This window comes from Musa acuminata, chromosome BXJ2-3 (assembly GCF_036884655.1).
Source record: "Musa acuminata AAA Group cultivar baxijiao chromosome BXJ2-3, Cavendish_Baxijiao_AAA, whole genome shotgun sequence".
Classification (NCBI taxonomy): domain Eukaryota; kingdom Viridiplantae; phylum Streptophyta; class Magnoliopsida; order Zingiberales; family Musaceae; genus Musa; species Musa acuminata.
The window spans coordinates 6,427,912-6,446,111 of NC_088340.1; the positions used below are offsets into that span (position 1 = coordinate 6,427,912).

At 37.1% G+C, this 18,200-nt stretch overlaps 2 protein-coding genes and 1 non-coding gene across 5 annotated transcripts in view; 2 read left to right on the forward strand and 1 right to left on the reverse strand.

The window, feature by feature from the left end:
- Nucleotides 1–708: 708 nt before the first annotated feature.
- Nucleotides 709–780, reverse strand: TRNAH-GUG (transfer RNA histidin (anticodon GUG)). The gene has a single exon. It is a non-coding gene; the product is annotated as a tRNA-His (tRNA).
- A 221-nt stretch (nt 781–1,001) lies between these two features.
- LOC103977680 (probable membrane-associated kinase regulator 1) lies at nt 1,002–2,356 on the forward strand. Its single transcript, XM_009393260.3, has one exon. The coding sequence runs from the start codon at nt 1,063–1,065 to the stop codon at nt 2,188–2,190; it is 1,128 nt and encodes a 375-aa protein (XP_009391535.2). The 5' UTR covers nt 1,002–1,062; the 3' UTR covers nt 2,191–2,356.
- A 2,431-nt stretch (nt 2,357–4,787) lies between these two features.
- Nucleotides 4,788–18,200, forward strand: part of LOC103977681 (alpha-N-acetylglucosaminidase) — a 30,839-nt gene continuing 17,426 nt past the window's right edge. The window contains exons 1-8 of one of the 3 annotated variants that reach the window (XM_065098640.1): nt 4,788–5,178; nt 5,270–5,343; nt 5,467–5,678; nt 7,989–8,110; nt 9,351–9,436; nt 11,193–11,287; nt 12,786–12,891; nt 15,601–15,707. In XM_065098640.1, the coding sequence (XP_064954712.1) occupies nt 4,942–5,178; nt 5,270–5,343; nt 5,467–5,678; nt 7,989–8,110; nt 9,351–9,436; nt 11,193–11,287; nt 12,786–12,891; nt 15,601–15,707 (1,039 nt within the window). In that variant the 5' untranslated portion in view covers nt 4,788–4,941. The remainder of the gene's footprint in view (nt 5,179–5,269; nt 5,344–5,466; nt 5,679–7,988; nt 8,111–9,350; nt 9,437–11,192; nt 11,288–12,785; nt 12,892–15,600; nt 15,708–18,200) is intronic. The other 2 variants (XM_065098639.1, XM_065098641.1) reach the window with 2 other exon arrangements.

The following is an 18,200-nucleotide window of genomic DNA, read 5'->3' on the forward strand; positions in this document are numbered from 1 at the left end:
TTCATTTTGAATTTTCTTCGTGTTAATTTTGTACCTTAGAAAAAACTCAATAAATTATGATTCAAGTTCCGCTACAGTGGCAAAAGGAAAAGAGATGAAAAGGACAACAAGAGAGACCGAGCCAATTAGAGTGTGCTTCTTTAGTTTGAGACCTCAGGATGATGAACTTAGTTTGGTGAGCAAGCCTGTTCCTTTGCATTGTTTCTTTCATCAAGGGAGAGATGAGACTAACCAAATATACAAGAAAATGAAAACTGAATCAACTTGTGTGGATTATGAAAAATAATTTTATTAATCATGTAACAAAATCGAAACAAAAAAAAAAAGCGAGCATTGAATGAATCCTGTGATTTAAGCATAGAAGATTTGTGTGATTTGAGTGTAAAGATAAAAAGAAGTCATGTGAGATTTTTGCATCGTGTAAACAAAAAATATATTTTAATTTAAGTATCAATAAAAAAATTGTGGAAATTGTAGCGGTGTGGAGCGTGCACTATCCTGTGGAAATTGTAATTAAAGTATCGACGAAAATGGAAACAATGCTAAAATAAACTTGCAAGTCATTGCAATTTAAATGTTAAGATAAAAATAGAAAATATAAACAAAAAATCATGCGTGAATTTATATTGTGTAAAGGAAAATAGATCTTAATTTTAAGTATCCGTAAAACACAAATTATAAATAAAATTAAAAATACATAAAATAACATGTGGCTGCTGGGATTCGAGCCCAGGTCTCCACGGCCACAACGTGGAATTCTAACCACTAAACTACAGCCACTATTTGTGTTCATTTGAGGCTAATAATTTATTATTATAATTCTTAGGAAACGAGGTGCTTACGTGTCATGAACTCCTGTGAGCGTCCTTTCACAATGGGAAGGGGCTTTCCATTCGGCCTTACGAGCATCCTTGTCACGTGGCCCACCTTTGTTTCCTCGCTAAAGCGTGACGTGGCAATCTCCCTCTGCCCGAGCGAATACTTCAATCTCGTTGCGCCCTTCTTTCCTTCGGTTGAAATCCATCGGCATAACTGTTGAGCCGAGGAGGCATTGACGCAAGGATGCGTTCGCGGATGGAGAGGACAAGAGACGGGGATGGGCCGTGGGGGAGCGGCGGCAGTGCCGCGCCTGCGCTCTCCTCCTTCCCGTCCCCATCCCCGTCCTCGTCTTCTTCTTCCGACTTCGAGTTCACCGTCTCCCTATCCCCTTCCTCCAGGCGATCCTGCGCCCAGCTGTGCCCCGCCGACGAGCTCTTCTACAAGGGCCAGCTCCTCCCCCTCCACCTCTCCCCCCGGATCTCCATGGTCCGCACCCTCCTCGCCTCCGCCTCCGCCTCCGCTTCCTCCTCCTCCACCGACACCACAGCCACCGCCTCCCGCGACTCCAACGGCAGTTCCTCCTCTTCCTCCTTCTCTGCCGCCGACCTCATCCTCCCGGAATTCGACTCTTCCCGCCCCAGCTCCATCACGGAGGATGAGATCCGCCGGTTCTCCACCGCCAAACGCCCTGGGGGCTCCAAATACCTCTCCTCCTTGGCCACCCGCTTCTCCGTCTTCCTCCACCGCGGTAGCAAGAAACTAGACCCATCCTCCGTTCCCAACAGTAACGTTCCCGCCCCTCCTCTGCCTCCTCCTCCTCTTCCCACCAAACGAGCAAACTCATTGTCATCGTCGTCGGCAAAGGAGGTGATCAGGAAGTACGTTAAGAAGGTAAAGCCGATCTACGAGAAACTCACGGCGTTACAGCACAGAAACAACCAGCAGCCCCTGCAGCAGCAACGGAAGAAGACGTTCTCGTTCTCGATCAGGAAGGATAGAGTACTCGCCGGATCAGGCAAAAAGAATGTATTGGGGTACGACCGCAACCATGCCAGCAGAAAGGGCATGAACTGCTCCAGCTCTTCGTCCTTCTCCGGGAACCTGCTTGCACACCCCACCAGGAAGAAGCCGTGGGCTGCGAGCTGTCCATCCTCCATGAGGTCGTCACCCAGCCACTCGGGCTTGCTCTACATTGGTGGGAGCGGGTTTCATGAGCCTCCCCCTGCCCTTTCGTTGTCGGCTTCGTCAATGGAGGAGCTGCAAAGCGCCATACAAGGCGCCATTGCCCACTGCAAGAGTTCAATGATCCAAGCAAATGAGAAGAAGGCACCATTTCTGTCAAGCAACGAGGAGGAGTTCGCTGGATCTTGAGAAGAAAATGCATCCCTTGCTAGCTGACTAACGTTGTCGTACTTGCATGGCGAAGCCTTCCTCTTTATGTTTCTCGTTCAGAAAGATTAATCAGATGTGATTGCAGTAAGCTTGTCAAATGATGAGATCCACAACATCAAGTGTGCTTTTGCTCTTCGTTTTCTCCTGTTAAATGTTTCTCTCTGGTTCACAGAGATCTTTTCGCCTACTTAAAATCCAACCAAAGTAATCTCAAATCTGCATTGTCGACAACAGATTCCAACTTTGTCCAAAGTCCAGCTTCCCTCTGGCTAGGTAGATCCATCCATATTGATCTCAAAAGCCTGCAACTTCCCACTTAAGAATCGAACTTTAAGAGCTACAGTAATTATAAATGTGAGAACGGTAAACATGCCACTGAACCAAGAACAAAATCGGAGTAATACCGGATTAAAGGCAATGGCCGGCTTCAACAGTAGATGAATCTCTCAGCAAACTTCTGTACTAGGTCAAACCTTTGCCTTTTTCGTGCGTCACCTTTTCTCATTGCAGCTCTTGGAATCAGTTCCCTGTTCACTTCATCCAGAGCTGTCTTCGCTGCCATGCACCTGAACCCATGTGTGGTGGATTAATGCCAACTCCATGTGTATTCTGAGAAGTTTCATCCATTCGTGTGTGTGTCACTCTCTCTCTCTCTCTCTCTCTCTCTCTCTCTAAAGAAGGAAACAATATCAAAGCTCACGATCTGCTATTGAGAGAAACTGAAAGATCATCCTTGCTGTTCAAAATACCAAAGAGGGCACCTCATCAGATCAATTATCTATGATGTCGACCTCCTTCCACTTCCGAGCAAACTACAAAGGCAACCGTGCTGCTTAATGATGGTAACTTTACACCTGGAATCTGATCCGCGAACTCTGACATAGAGAATACTGATCCAAGAGCCAACCCTTTCGGAGAAAGGAAAGATCAAGCAAATCATCAGCGCCATTTAGTTCTATCATTGTCATAGCGTTTATCATTGGATTATGCGTGCTGCTGCACTAGAGTACACTCATTGAACGTGTCCAGCTCCACACCAGGATAAGTTAACCCTGGAATCTCATCAGCAAGCTCTGAAATATAGGGATCCTGACCCAAGAAAAAGATGCTGAACATGGCGTCAGAACCAGTAAAGAAGGGAGCCGAGAGCGAACTCGACCTACTGAGATCCCATCATTTCGCAGCTACCGACACCTGCAGGGGTAAAAGAAATGGGAACGGGGTGGTGGGGAGCCGTGTTTCCGTGTTTTCTTTGTCGTCGAGCAGCCAGACCGATGCGCATGGCGCTTGCGCAGGGCGGGTCCGCCGACAGCTGATGCGATCCCATGAGGAGTTCTCTTCTCGCCCACCGGAATCACAGGTGGAAGCGGGAGCAGATGGAGCGAAGACAGAACGTACAGTGTTTGCTTGCATCTACGGAGATATTTAACTGGTGCGTCATGAGCCATGCACATGCAGCAGTAGAGAGAAGAAGTCACGTGGAAGGTTGGCATGTGCCTCTGCAGATGCTCGTTGATGGATCGAAGGGCCGACATGTGCAGTAGGTTGCTTATAACTTGTGCCTTTACAAGACGATGCCATAGTTAAACTATGATAGATGATGAGTATAATTACAATTTAGATGCCACAATTTTGGTATCATATGATCAAGATGTAACAGTGTGACTAATATAATAAATAATATGATTAGATTCATAATAAGAAGAATTTTGCAATTTCTGATTTATCTAGTGAATTTACAATGAATAAAATGCACAGTGAATTATTTTTAAAATAAGAAGTTTTCATATATTTGTCTGTGCACAAAAAATAAAGATTCTTATTTTTTTCTTCCTAATATGAAATCTTCGAGAGTTTTGGATCACATAATACAAAACTTAATCCCATCTCGAATTAGTTTCCTAATTAACATAAAATGCAAATAAAAAAAAGTTAATCCCAACATAATCAAACAGCTCCAAATTATTTGATCATATTATTTTGGGACTATATTTCACCACGATTGATAAAAATAGGAGACGACTAGTCACGATATAGTCAATTATTAATCAAATTATTCAATTTTTTTTTTTTTTTTGAGTTTTGACGTTTGAGGCGTTGCTCTGAGTATATTTCACATTGATTTTAGATTTTTTTAGATTATCGAAGGTTTTCTAGGATGGATAGATAAAAACATCTACCAGTCATGGTTATCATTAAATTAAAAATAATAATAATTACGTAAATTTATTTTTGTTGCTTACATTAATTATTTGACATTTCATAGTTTCAAATATTTTAAAGGGATTTTATTATCAGCTTGAGTTTTGACATCATTATGGCAATGATTGACTAAAAAAATGTCGTAGATATAAATGATATATCTACGACATTTTTTGAGCTTTATATATATATATATATATATATATATATATATACACTAAATTAAATGATATATAACATTCGTGTGAGGAGAGACAATAACAGAGAGGGAAGATACATGCAAGAATCCAAAACAAGTGGCAAGCAATGGGGGCATCCTATTAAGCATCTGCTTACCTGTTTCATTCGGCGACGGGGCCCTACCATGAGGTGGATATTTCAATCGAAAATGATTGCGACGGACGGAGGAAGAAATCACAACCAAACATTGCCCCAACTTTGCTTCCCACGACGATTTCTCGCTTCGATCGCGAGTATTCGTCCGATTGCCGTTGTCGAGGGAGGAAGCGGCAGCCCCGGGTGCCGAGCATGATGAGAGCTCCCGATCGTCTCCGGCTTCTTGCCCCCCTCCTGCTGCTGTTGCTTCTTCCTTCGTCGTCGCTGTCTTCGTCGCCTCCTGATGTGCGGGAAAGCGTCGGGGAGTTGCTGCGAAGGTTGGAGAACAAGCGGCCTTCTTCTTCCGTCCAGGTGGCAGCCGCCCATGCCCTCCTCCTGCGGTTGCTCCCCACCCATCACTCCAGCTTCCGCTTTGAGATCATCCCCAAGGTTGGAACTCTGGTTAGACATGATGTAACTCATAATGTTCTCGTTTGTTGCTATTTTACCATTGTTTACTACTGTTTTTATTTCTTGTCAGGGAATTTGCAAGCAAAACGGTTGCTTCCATATCAGTAATGTCAATAGCTCGAACAGTGATGGAGCAGAGATATTGTATGAAACCTAATCAGTTAATTAAGCTCAATAACTACTGCGTTCTTGTTCCAAATTGAATCAGGGTAGGTGTTCAGCAACTTGTGATCATGAATTATGTAAACGTTTGTCTTTGCCAAATAGGATTCGAGGTACCACAGCAGTAGAGATCTCCTCCGGTCTTCACTGGTATCTCAAGTACTGGTGTGGTGCCCATATTTCATGGGACAAAACAGGTGGTGTTCAATTAGCTTCAGTTCCTCCACCTGGGTCGTTGGCTCGTGTAGATGGTGAAGGGGTGAAGGTTGAACGCCCCGTTCCTTGGAGTTACTACCAAAATGTTGTTACTTCCAGTTGTACGTGCTCCATCAAATTTGCTTTTTTCTTCTCAGTACTTAATATGCAAAAGACATAAGAAATATCTCAACTCCGGCTTTTATTTTGAAGTTGTTTTTCTAGGCTGGCATGTTGTACTACTTTGATGATAGAGGGAGGAACATAATTCTGTAGACAATTCATATTTGTTGCTTCACTGAAAATTTTGTATTTAGACCTTTATAAATTTCAATTGCTGAATCTAGGCCTTCCCTTTTATATTTAGTTTATCTTTTTATTAGAATGATATGATTATTATATGAACAACACTTGATGTCAGCATTAGCTTAAAGAAAATAATGAACTGAAATATGGCTAATTACTTTTGCAGTATCTTTCCATCATTAATGATCCAAAATGCATGCGCCTAAGTTAATGATAGTGCATCCATCGGGTTTTTATAGATTAACTTAAATCTTCTTTGGGTACCATAATAATCTTCCTCTCTTAATGACTTGAAGGTCTCATCAAGACCCAACATTGTCTAGAATCAAATCCTAACACAATGCATATGAGGGCAAGGCTATGGTGACTCCACGAATGATGTCTTTAGTACCATCCACTGATAGTCCTTTTTTACCTAGCTTCCTCATCAGTTCAAATATCATTTATCATGACCTGATCCGATGAGATAACTTATGCACTTACTTTTTGGTCAACACTAATGCACAATGTGATTAAATTTGGTCATCCTCTTCATATGATTAATTTTGGTCATCCTCTTCATGAGTTTCACATGCTTTTGAGGAGCTTGGTTGTCAATGTCACCTGTATTGAGATATTGTATTTTGTCTTTGAAACTACAAATTTTATCATTTTCATCACCACTTTGTCATATATTTGGTTGGTGAGAGTTTGCTAAATGGTGGTGGAAGTTCATTAACCACAAGGAGCTAATATGGATTGATCTTACTTGGGCCAAGTACTTTCTCATAGTATCCTTGATGGGATAACTTTGTCAGTGAATCGGTCTTCTCTCTTATCTGGAAGAAAATGATCTTATTTGGATTATTTATATTTGTGACTTCCTTTGTCATGGGAAATGACAAGCTTGATGGACTCTAGATCATGTTTTAAATATCAGTTTTGACATGTTGTCGAATGGATAAGGTAATGGCGTACCAAGTGGTATACTGCCCCTATATCACCCTATGTCATTTTAAAAACAATAAAATGAATATTACCAATCCAATTAGTATTTGAAAGTTGAAACCATACTCAAGATAGATATTTGGATGGGGCTTAACAATAAACTGAATTCCCTTTGCTATCTTCAAGGATATATGATGTTTTTGTTACAATTCTTGCTTGACTCCAAGATAAAACTGGCATATCTAAGATGTCACTTTTGGTGTGCATCAAAGCCATAATAGTTTCTCAAATTGGTTGCCCTTTTTGACTGAGTAAAAGATTTTCACATTAGACAGGAAGTGAAATGGGGATGGGATTGTTTGGGATTAATAGTTTTCTTCTATAGAGCATTAAATTTTAGTGGAATCTTATTGACTCATTCTAGTTCTCTGTGGAAATGACTCTTCTTAAATCAAGACAAATTTATGTGGTCAGCTCTAAGAGAGGGTACCTGTCCATCCTGTAATTAAGGAAAAAAAGGAGGAATGATACCCTTTTGGTATTGCAGCAATCTTCTGTAAACAATGGATTGTATCCTGCTCATTTGCCCTTTTGCAAAGCCAATGTGGAAGAGGGACTTCTTTATTCTCACTCGACTAGAGCTACCTTAATTTGGGAGTTGGGACTGATGGAGGAAAAGAAGGATAAATGATGGAAGATTCTACTGGATTGGGTTATTTGTTTCAATCTCATGGGAAAACAAAAAGAAAAAGAAACAGAGTAAATTATGATATATAGGTCTAAGTTGCATTAAAGGTCTCCATCAGATGTTGTTTTATCTCTGAGAATTGATAATGTTTTTATGAGGGAACTAGACAATTTTGATGAGTCTGTATCTGTACTGTCTCGGTGTATCCAAATTTAAATCATCGGTCTATCCTTATGTCTGTTCACTATGTAACCCTCTCCCTCAGTGAAATAAAATTTATATCTAGGACAGGTAAGTGTTGAAGTCCTTGTCGCTAGTTTTTGAAGCCTGCTTTTGAATGTGTAACTGTTGCCTACTTGTTGTGATATTTTTCTTCTTTTAAATATGCTGCTTGGTTTCTTAAACATCAGTATCAAATGAAATGTTTTTAGTCTTTTTCCTACGGAATGCCATATATTTAACGATCGTCTAAAGCCCTGAAATTTTTATCTTCCTTTGGTGCTCTCCAAAGACTCCTATGTTTGGTGGGACTGGAGACGATGGGAAAAAGAGATTGACTGGATGGCACTCCAAGGAATCAACTTACCTTTGGCATTTACAGGGCAAGAAGCCATCTGGAAGAAGGTTTTTAAGGTGATGTTAGTAATCATATTATGTTTGTTTCATGACCATTTTTTTCCTAGTTTGTTTTCTTTTAATTGAAACTTATTTCATTGAATACGAGCTCTAGATTTTAGTTGGGAAAATCATTGCCTTCAACAAGTTTTAGGAACTTATCATTGTGAATTGAGTTTCTTTAAGTAATTAAATAACTACAAAAGGTTCTGCTTTACCTCTATGATAAATCCACAGATAATTGGATATACATAATATATCCATTACATTGCTTCCTTATGTCAACTTGTCAAGTGGTAGAGTGCACTTCCATGTCATGATGAATAGATTTAAGATAGATTTTATGATAACTTGCTTACATTTCTTTGTAATAATGAGACCTTATTAATCCTTATCTCATCAGTGGCATAGTGCATAACTGCATATACTGTGTCATCATGAACATAGCTAGATTGATATTGTAACAAATAATTTTATTACTTAGCTTTAAATTAAATTAAGTTGCTATTCATGGACAAACTGTAATTAAAGGCTTTGGCAAATCAAGCATATGAAAGATTCGGTGGCAATGTGGTAATCCAATTGAGTGCAAAATATTCTGCTTGGTTGTGGTGCTAATGGAGTTCTCAGAATATTGTGAATTGATTCTTTGATTTTCTTAGTTATAGTTTATATTTCTATTTTCTAGAACATCTGGTTGATTATAATTCTGATTTCTGAACAGAAATAAAAAGTATAAAAGAAAATAAGTAAAATAAATGGAATGATGGTTGACAGAAGAAGGCTGCAATCTACCCATCAGAGAATTTTCTTATACTTTATCTCTCTCATGCTATTAATAACAAAATAAAAAGTGATAATTAAGATAGCAATAAACAGAAAATGGAATGACCAAGAAAGGAAGAAGAGAAGAAGAGGGCTGTTTTTTCAGAAAAGATAATCTCATGCCCATCTTCCCCTATTGTTTAGTAGGTGTATATGTTTTGCTAACATACATGCCCTATTGCACACACATTTGGTTGTATTTTTTTCTTGGGTGGGGGGGGGGGGGGGGCGGTGGGGTTGCGAAAAAAGGGGGACAATTGTGGTGTGGGTTGGGTACACCGTTTATGAGGTTCCTTGGAATTCAAGCAATGCATTGAAAATTCAAAGTTATCAGGCTGTGTATCTTTCCAGAAACACTGGCATATCTTATTTGAATTTTAACAGTTTTCTCTCTTTCTTTGTTTCTGAATGATTTTCTTCTTTTTTGTCTCAGGGTTTTAATGTTAGTAGTGATGATTTGAATGATTTTTTTGGTGGACCAGCCTTTCTTGCTTGGGCTCGAATGGGAAACTTACATGGGTATGTCATGTGCAAATTAATTTTGCAGGAAATCTGAATACTTTTTAGACATCTATATTTAGTATATTCTTGGACTTGGAAGCACATGCAAGCAGAAAAATGTTGACCAAATAAATCAATATACTGCATGATATAATAAAGCATAAGGACACATAGATTAAATAAACATATTTTCTATTATTTACTTCCCTATATTATTGACATGTTATGATAAAATGATCATTCACTTTTATGTCTAAAATGTTGGTGAATCTTTTATGCAATAGGAATAGATAAAGACTATGAATTTTGTGATTATAATATGTTAATAATTATGTTTTCTATTCGCTTGTGATGGATCTTGGCCTATTCACATAGGAAAATGTTGGCAAATGAAGCCAATTTGATTCCACTATCTTTTTTTGCTTTTTTTATGGCACTCAGGTGTATTAATTGATTGTTTTCAATTCATATTGTTGCCAATATAATGTCCCGACAATTCAAACTTGTGAAATTCTATACATCATCCATAGTTTTTCCTTTGATGTCTAAAGAATCTAATTACAGAAGACTAGTAATGTTTTATTAACTTCTCAATGACCTTTAACCTATCATCTAATAATATAATATTGTTTTTGCTCTATTTCCTGTCAATACTTGCTTCCCCTTTTTCTTGTAATGACCTACTAATATGCTGGTAAACTTAATTTGAAGAACCAGAGGATATAGCTGGGAAGTTCTATGTTCTATTTCGGATATGTTGTTTACCTTTTGTTGATCAACCAGTAGAAGCTTGTTTTTTGCTCAATGGCAAGACATTAGAAAAATCATACCATCTTAAAATTCCTAGGATTATCTTCAATTGTATAGCATTTGATAATTCTATACCATGAGAAATCTTTTATTGTAAAGATTGAAGAATGGAACATAATCTTGCACATGACACTAATAAGGTGTGGTCAGTGTCTATATTTAGGTCAAGATAAGCAAGCTCCACCATTTTTTCAGGAGCTTAGTAGGATATGATTCTTGCATCAGGTTATCTCCAATTCAAGCAAAACTAATTGCCCAAGGCTGAAAAACAGATAGATTAAAATTTTACCACTTTCATGACAAATCTATGACAAAATGAAATAACCAATAACAAGATATGGTCTTTTGGGCATACAATATACCATCTATAGTAAATTGAGATAATGTTTAGGAGAAGATATTTTTATCTGTTACTTTTGTAAATTTGTCATTCTACAAAAGTCTATCTAAAAGTAAGTCTAGGATTCTCTAGTTACTCCTACTGGCTTAAGGGCTTTTCCTACTCTATCTATAACCAAAACATGACAAAATACAATATGACAGTGAACTTAATATACAAATATGTATGAAGATGAACCCAAAAGTAACAGAAAAGATAGAAAAAATATAAAAATGATAGAGAAATAGAAAAGCCTATTTAAAAGGCCTCCTGTCCAGGGTGGGGCTCTCTCGGGAATAACCTGGGGTCCAGGTGCTCAGTCATAGTGCATTATATTTTCGTTGCATGTTCAAGTTTCTGAACATTTGCCACTTCTAAAAATCAGTATTGATGAGTCTGTTGCAATTTATTCTGTCAATCAAAAGCGCTTAGTTGAATCTTACGAACTGGTTCCTTTAGGACAAGAGCATCTTGGGCATGTTAATGATGTGATACAAGAAAAAAAGGAACATATTAAAAGATTTAGTTGGAAGTATAACATTGAAGATAATGAATAACCTTGATATTTCATTACTTGTCACACAGATGGGGTGGACCGCTGTCTCAAAATTGGTTGAATCAACAATTATTATTGCAGAAACAGATCCTATCTCATATGGTTGAGCTTGGAATGACTCCTGGTACTTCTTTAACATGTTCTATTACACATTCAAGGGATTTGTGCTAAAAGCTTTTGATATTGCCCATCTTTTTTTACTTCATGATCTTGACCATACTCAAAAAAGAAGATTCTATGAACTATTGTCTTATCGAAGGATTTAATGATTTTAATCTGAACATAGCAATTGAATTATACATGATAATGCATGTGACATGATTATATTCAGTGTCTGCATGTCTCTTTGGACTATATGCAAATCTCAAGAGAAGTTAAACTTCATTTTAAGTGCTGCTTGTTGTTTCTTTGTTAATTGCCAATATCAAGGATTCAAGTCTAGCTGAAACCCCCCATCTCGGCTTTGCAGTGATACAGTTTGTGGTGACAGTATGACACGGGCTATCGGAGGGTTCATGTTAATTCACTTGAAATGGAACAAAAAATTGAAAGAAACAACAAAATGAACAACAATCAACTTATGCTGTGAGAACAGAGCTTATCCAGTATGCGCTCTGTTGTAGGTTTTTTTTTCTAGCCACGTAGTGCTGTGAAATGTGGATGTCGAGTACCAAAACTCGGTTGACAAGGACAAGGGGCATGCCATATCAGCCAGAAAGTTTGAGCCCTAAAGAGGGAAAACACTTAAGTTTTAGTAATTGGTCGTGTCCAGTTCAATCGTTTAAACTGGTTAGTACTCTTTTAAGTTTTCCATTTTAAGTGACTGAATCGCCTATTTATGTGACTGTTTAATGCTTTTGGAATGGCTATTCTTCTGGTATAATATGACGTCATTTTGGAGTTTCAGAACCTCATCATAATAAGATATTTTGAGCAAGAATTTAAATCTCAACATGCTACCAGCTTTGGTCACTGCTCAAAACAATGTGGTACTGGTATATCGGGTGTTATATGGACCCATGTCACCCAGTATCTTTAGAAAAATAAGAAAGATAAATACTAACCAGTATTAACCTATATGGTCTTGTATTGGTCCATGGTTGGACAGTTAAATAATAGGATGTACCAAATTGGTACAACAAAAATTTCAACCATTTCGCCTGAAACAATTTAAAACTAAAATACTTGGTCTGTATCTTTATGAATTACAAAATGTAGCATTTTCTGCAAGCTCAATCTTGTTGTTCTTGAAGATGTCATGTTGTTATATGTTGCTTGTTTTATTCAGTGTTTGTCCTTGTCCTATCAATCACCAATTACATATGGTGTTGTATAAATTCAATTTTGTGTTGTTCCACTTGCTTTCCCATCAATGTTGTGATATTTTGCTTAAATTCTCACTACTTCTGGGAATTAACTAGGTAATACTTACAGTAAAAAAAAAGGAAAAAATTTGGACACTCTACTAAAAAAATTTTTCCTTTTAATTTTTATATTAACGACCACTATTTTGTTAACAATTTCCAGACAAATAGATATTTATCATTTTCAATAAATTTTGTAATGAATTTTTTAAGAGTTATACTTTATTCTTTCACTTATATAGTTCTTGTGATTTTCAGTGTTACCATCATTCTCCGGCAATGTTCCAGCTGTATTTAGAAAATTATTCCCCTCTGCAAGTATTACCAGACTTGGCGATTGGTACTTTGTTGGTTTCTTTTTTTGGTATTAGACAGATACGATAGAAGTTTTTTGTTTGTACTGCCTTTGGTATTTGTATTTCTCATGGTTAGCTACTTGCTTGCTACCAATTTTAGCCAGATTTAGGGGGTTGTTTGGAAAAATGTGATTGTAATGCTTCATTTGTTGTCCTTTCATCTGACTGCTAAGTACCAATGGATATATTGGTTTGAGAGTTTTGGGAATAAGAGAACAATTTCCTGGTGGTGATTCATTGTCAAAGATGAATACACTGCATGCTTAGAATTGGCATCCTAGAACATATACATTTAAAGAAAGTGCCTTTACATTGAATTTTGAAAACATTTTCTTTTAAATGTTGCTTACTTATTTTCAATGTTGAGCATATATCTCAGATATTCAACAAAATTCTTCATCTATCTGTTCTCTTGACAATGCACATGGATCCTTACAGTAGAAACTTGTTAACGATACACAGTATAGTCTAATTCTAGAAGCTCGTCACAGAAACTTATATAGTGAGTCCATGTGGAGCAATTAGTGTTAATGGATCTGAAGATCCCATTGTCCATTATTTGTTGATTCCTCACATCTGCTTGCTCTCCAAAATCCAAATGCAAGTTGAATACAAAAATAGAGCCGCAGTTGAAAGAGGGTAGCCCACTACATGAAGCTTCTAAAATGCAGAGAGGTTATTTTCATGAATAGAACTTTTTGACACTGAACCTTACATGTACACCAAAGCCCAATTTCTAGTAAAAGGAATTATGACATCCAAGTTCAATTGTTTGATATATTTTTATGCCTGGTTGATGTATGGTATTCCTTCTTAGTCACAAAGTTGAAACACTGTCACAGCATGGGTTTATTTGAAGCAGAACCTGTCACATGTTAGTAATATACCATGCTGCACAACCTGTACCTGCTTTGTGCATGCATGGCATTCTTTGCTTGAGTTTCTTTGGATTTTCTTTGGAAGTACTTTATCTATTGTTTGAGGATCTCTTTCCTGTTATATTATTTAGCAGTAATTATCGTCAAAACTACATTGGCAACAAATTACAGCAAAAAGTTTTGAATTTTAGCAGACTGTTTGAGCTCTAGTGCTTTATGCTGATCAAAATGATATCGATTCTAACATCATTTGTGGACACTCTATTTCATCATGATGCACATTGGTCTTGAAGTTTCATTCCCACTTGTTTCCTTTGTTCATGTCCTTCCAATATAATGTACTTTCAATTTTAATCATTAGACATGGATAGTTCTTCAATGAATTATTGGTGAATCAATGTTTTTAAATGGAGTACATTGTTGAGAAACTTATTCAGTATTGATGTGGATCTCATTGCTGGATTTCCTATTGTGATTAGGAGCTTCTCCAACTCTAAGGTCATCAGTGCTAAGTTTAGTAGTTCCTTTTTCTTTGTTTTAGTTAGCATTGTAGGCAGATTAATTTCTAGAAATAGGTAATATCATGAATATTTGACTTAGCTAGCCAGCTAAGAGGGTTCTATAGCCAGTTTATGTTATAAATATGAACCAATTGTCATCTGTTTCCCATGAAATGAAGTCCTGGAAGTGCAGATTTTTAGGTGCTTTGTATGAGATAGACCCTATGTCTTTTCCTCTTCTATTTTCTCTTTTTTGTTTGCTTTCTTTACCTTTTTCCTTTGTTTCCTTCTTGCAGCAGCTACAAATCAGTTTCCATCCACAGAAACCTGCATCCCTGAAAAATCAGCAATTGTTGCTTCCATGTCTAAATTCCTGAGAGGTTGAACCCACATCACTTAATCAACTCATTTAATTCACAGTTCTGTCACATGCCTATCTTGAACCCTTTTGCATTGGTATTGAACCTTGACAAATTAGTTTTGCTGCAGTCCAGAACCTGAATGGTTGTTCAGTTTCTATATTGTTAATCTTGTAGCCTTAGTGTCATTATTCCTTACAGCCTTAACTCACCTGTATGTTTATTATCTAATCAGTGTCAGAGTGCAGTGAATATTTCTATGATATCTGATTAATATTTTATACAGAATTCTAAGAACAAGGTTGAATGGATTTTATTCTTGGGCTGGAGGGCATTTTAGTTAGAAGCTGCCAATTTATCACAAGATGGTAGTCTAACTCTAACATACATCCACGCATATGCAATTGCAACTGTGACAATTGTCTTTTGAAGTTCTTCCTGATCTTATTGGTCTTAGCTTCCTCTATTTGCAATCCAGAATTCTACCAACAAGGTTTAATGTATTTTTTCTGAGGATTGGACTGAAGGGCATGCTAATTAGAAGCTGCTGATTGATTACAAGATGGTAATACATAACATACATCTACGGATATGCAATGGCAGCTCTGAGAATTGCCTTTTGAAGTTCTTCTTCCTGATCTTATTGGTCTTATCTCCCCTGTTAGCTATCCACTATTTTTGAGGCTGTAGTATTTAGGATTCTGAAATCCTAATCCATTATAGCCCCTTCCTTTGCTGTAATTTGTAATTTGAAATCAAGTCCCAGTTTGGAACCAAATTTCGGGTTTCATTTTGTAAGTTATTTAAATATCTGCCTTAGGCTCTAAAGCATTTTTTCTTGATACCAAATTGGCCACTGGTGGTCCTTCATTAGTAGGACCACTGCGATATGACAATTGAAATATATCTGATAATTGAGAGAGCCTATATTCTGTTTCCCCATGATATACAATTTGTATCTCATTATTTCTCTATTTCAGGAACACTGTTGATGGTGATCTTCGGTGGTGTTGTACATATCTTCTTGATCCAAAAGATCCTTTGTTTGTTCAAGTGGGAGAGGCATTTATCAAGCAACAAATTGAAGGTGCCATTTCAATTACGGAAGATATTTCTAATCTAATCATCAGCTAATTGCATGCGAGTCCATTTTTTCCTTTTTCTTGTTAACAAATTTATTGCCAGATTAGAAATTTTTACTTGAATTTTATCTAGTCATTATATATATATATATATATATATATATATATATATATATATATATGCTTTGTAGTATCAAAATTTTTAAAATTAAATACATGAAAATATCTAAAATTGCAGGCACTCATATATATATATATATATATATATATATATATATATATATGAGTGCCTGCAATTTTAGATATTTTCCAACAATACTATCAAAAATTTTAAAATTAAATACATGCAAAAGTTATCTCCTCACATATGCTTTGTTGTAAAATCCACTATCACAAGTCATTTAGAAGAGAACCGTTTATTAATTAGTTTTATGTAAAGTTCACAACTATTTGGTTAGATAAAATTGTTAATGGGTGTTTGTTGGAAATTGGTAGTTCAGAATTATTTTGCTAATGAAATAACACAAATAATTAAACATAAATAGATTTTACAAGTAAACAATTATATTTAAAATCGGTGATTTAAAAAGTACTAGGTGCCAAAAGGCATCAAGGTCCAAAAATGCCCGAGGCGCTAAGTGTTCGCCCGAGCGAAACAAGGCACTAAAATATAAAAATATATAATATAATTAATAAATATAATTATTTATTATTTATATTTATTAATTATTAGTATACAGTTAACAGTATACTGTTAATATACTGTTAATAGTATACTATCGAGTCGATGTGAGAAGAGTGTGAGTAAGAGCAAGACCGGGGCTGTTGACTAAGAGCAACAATAGTGGCAACGGAGAACAACAATAGTGGCAGCGACAGCGACAACAGTGGTAGTGGCACGGTGAGCAGCGACAGTGGCAGCAATAGCGGAGAGAGGCAACAACAACGGAGAGAGGCAACGACAGCAAGGAGGAAATGTCGACGGTAGAATTGTGTGCTGGTTAGGGTTGGGGAAGTCGCGAGAGGAATGCTGGGAGGCTGATATCGGTGCTTGAGTTTTTCAATTGAAGCAACGAAAGCACCGAAGAATGAACCATACCTAAAACGTTGGTTCGGTCGCCTGGTTTAACCCGGGTGCTCGCTCGAAGTGCCTGGCGCTTGGGCTCGGGCGAGCGCCCAAGTGGTGCCTCTTTGAGGTGATTTAGGATGAAAGCATTAAAAGAACGTTTAGTTGCTTTTCATCCCAAGAGTGAACACTGGAGATATCCATAAGCTTGATATGCATAATATCTAAAGATTGAATGTGGATCCATGATATTAAGCATTAACATACTTGAGCATGTTGTAATTTAATATTCAAATTTAATCAATTTAGGAGGAGTCATGAACATCAGATATATGTATGAGTTCCAAAATACTCTTCCAGGATATTTAGCTTTTAAGCAAATCTTGACTCCAACTTTCATTTGTGATGTATGAAATCAATTACAAACTGAAGTAAACACGTTTGATGTTGTTATTTACTGACCTTGCTACAATTATGCATACTCTGTAATTCCTGATCCAACTACAAATAGTCTTCAAAAGCCCAAAACTTCAAATTGTGACTTGATCAGAGACATCTTTGAAGCTTTAATCCCAAAATGACCAATTTATCTATAAAATATTTAAGTAAATAGAGCTAGGCAACCCAACAAGCTTGTCATAAAGGTCTAATAGCAGTGAAGATCTAGATGGTAGTGTGACGATCCAAGAATGAAGTAAAATCCAGATTACATAAATGATCAGGTTGAGTAAAATGCAAAATCATATTATAAGACGTGCACTGGAGAGTTCAGATATATTCCACTCATATTGAGCATCCAGAAGTGCCTTCAATGTCTTGAGAGGTTTCAGAAATGTCTATTTTGCATTAATATGGGCCCTGAAATATCCCACCTGTGTATGAGCAAGGGTGGAGGTCATGAGTCATGACACAGAAATTATAGCTCAATAATAAACCTTCCTGAGTGCCTGACCGCACTCAGATTCAGTGGGATTAGAATTGCATACTCAGAATTAGGGATGATCCAGATAACATGGAAGAGGCAATAGCAATAAACAAGTTATATTTGGATATTAGGGCCTCAGGATTTTCCTGAATGTCTTAGTCTGATTCTAATTGGAACAGTTAAGGCTTCTCTTTCTTCTTCAGATCTCAACTGCATTCTTTGCGTCTCTAGCCTCCATCACTCTCTACTTGCTCTTTTTCTCTGATACCTGCTTTCTCTATAATGATTTTTATGCTATTGCTTGTGTATACTTCTCTAACATTATTACACTCAATTACTTGTTTTGTTAATGTTTGTTCTATATGTTACTGGTTTCTGTTATGTTTCTTGATTGTTGGCAAGAATTTACCATCCTCAGCATCCGAAGACTGCTTGCTGTTTTCTTAGGGCAGTGAGAATATTCTTTGATTTTACCTGTAATGCGTACTTGTTTGGTTTTATAAACCT

What these genes read in the sequence shown, in the direction of transcription:
- LOC103977680 (XM_009393260.3), top strand. Translation starts at nt 1,063, where the DNA reads ATGCGTTCGCGGATGGAGAGGACAAGAGACGGGGATGGGCCGTGGGGG.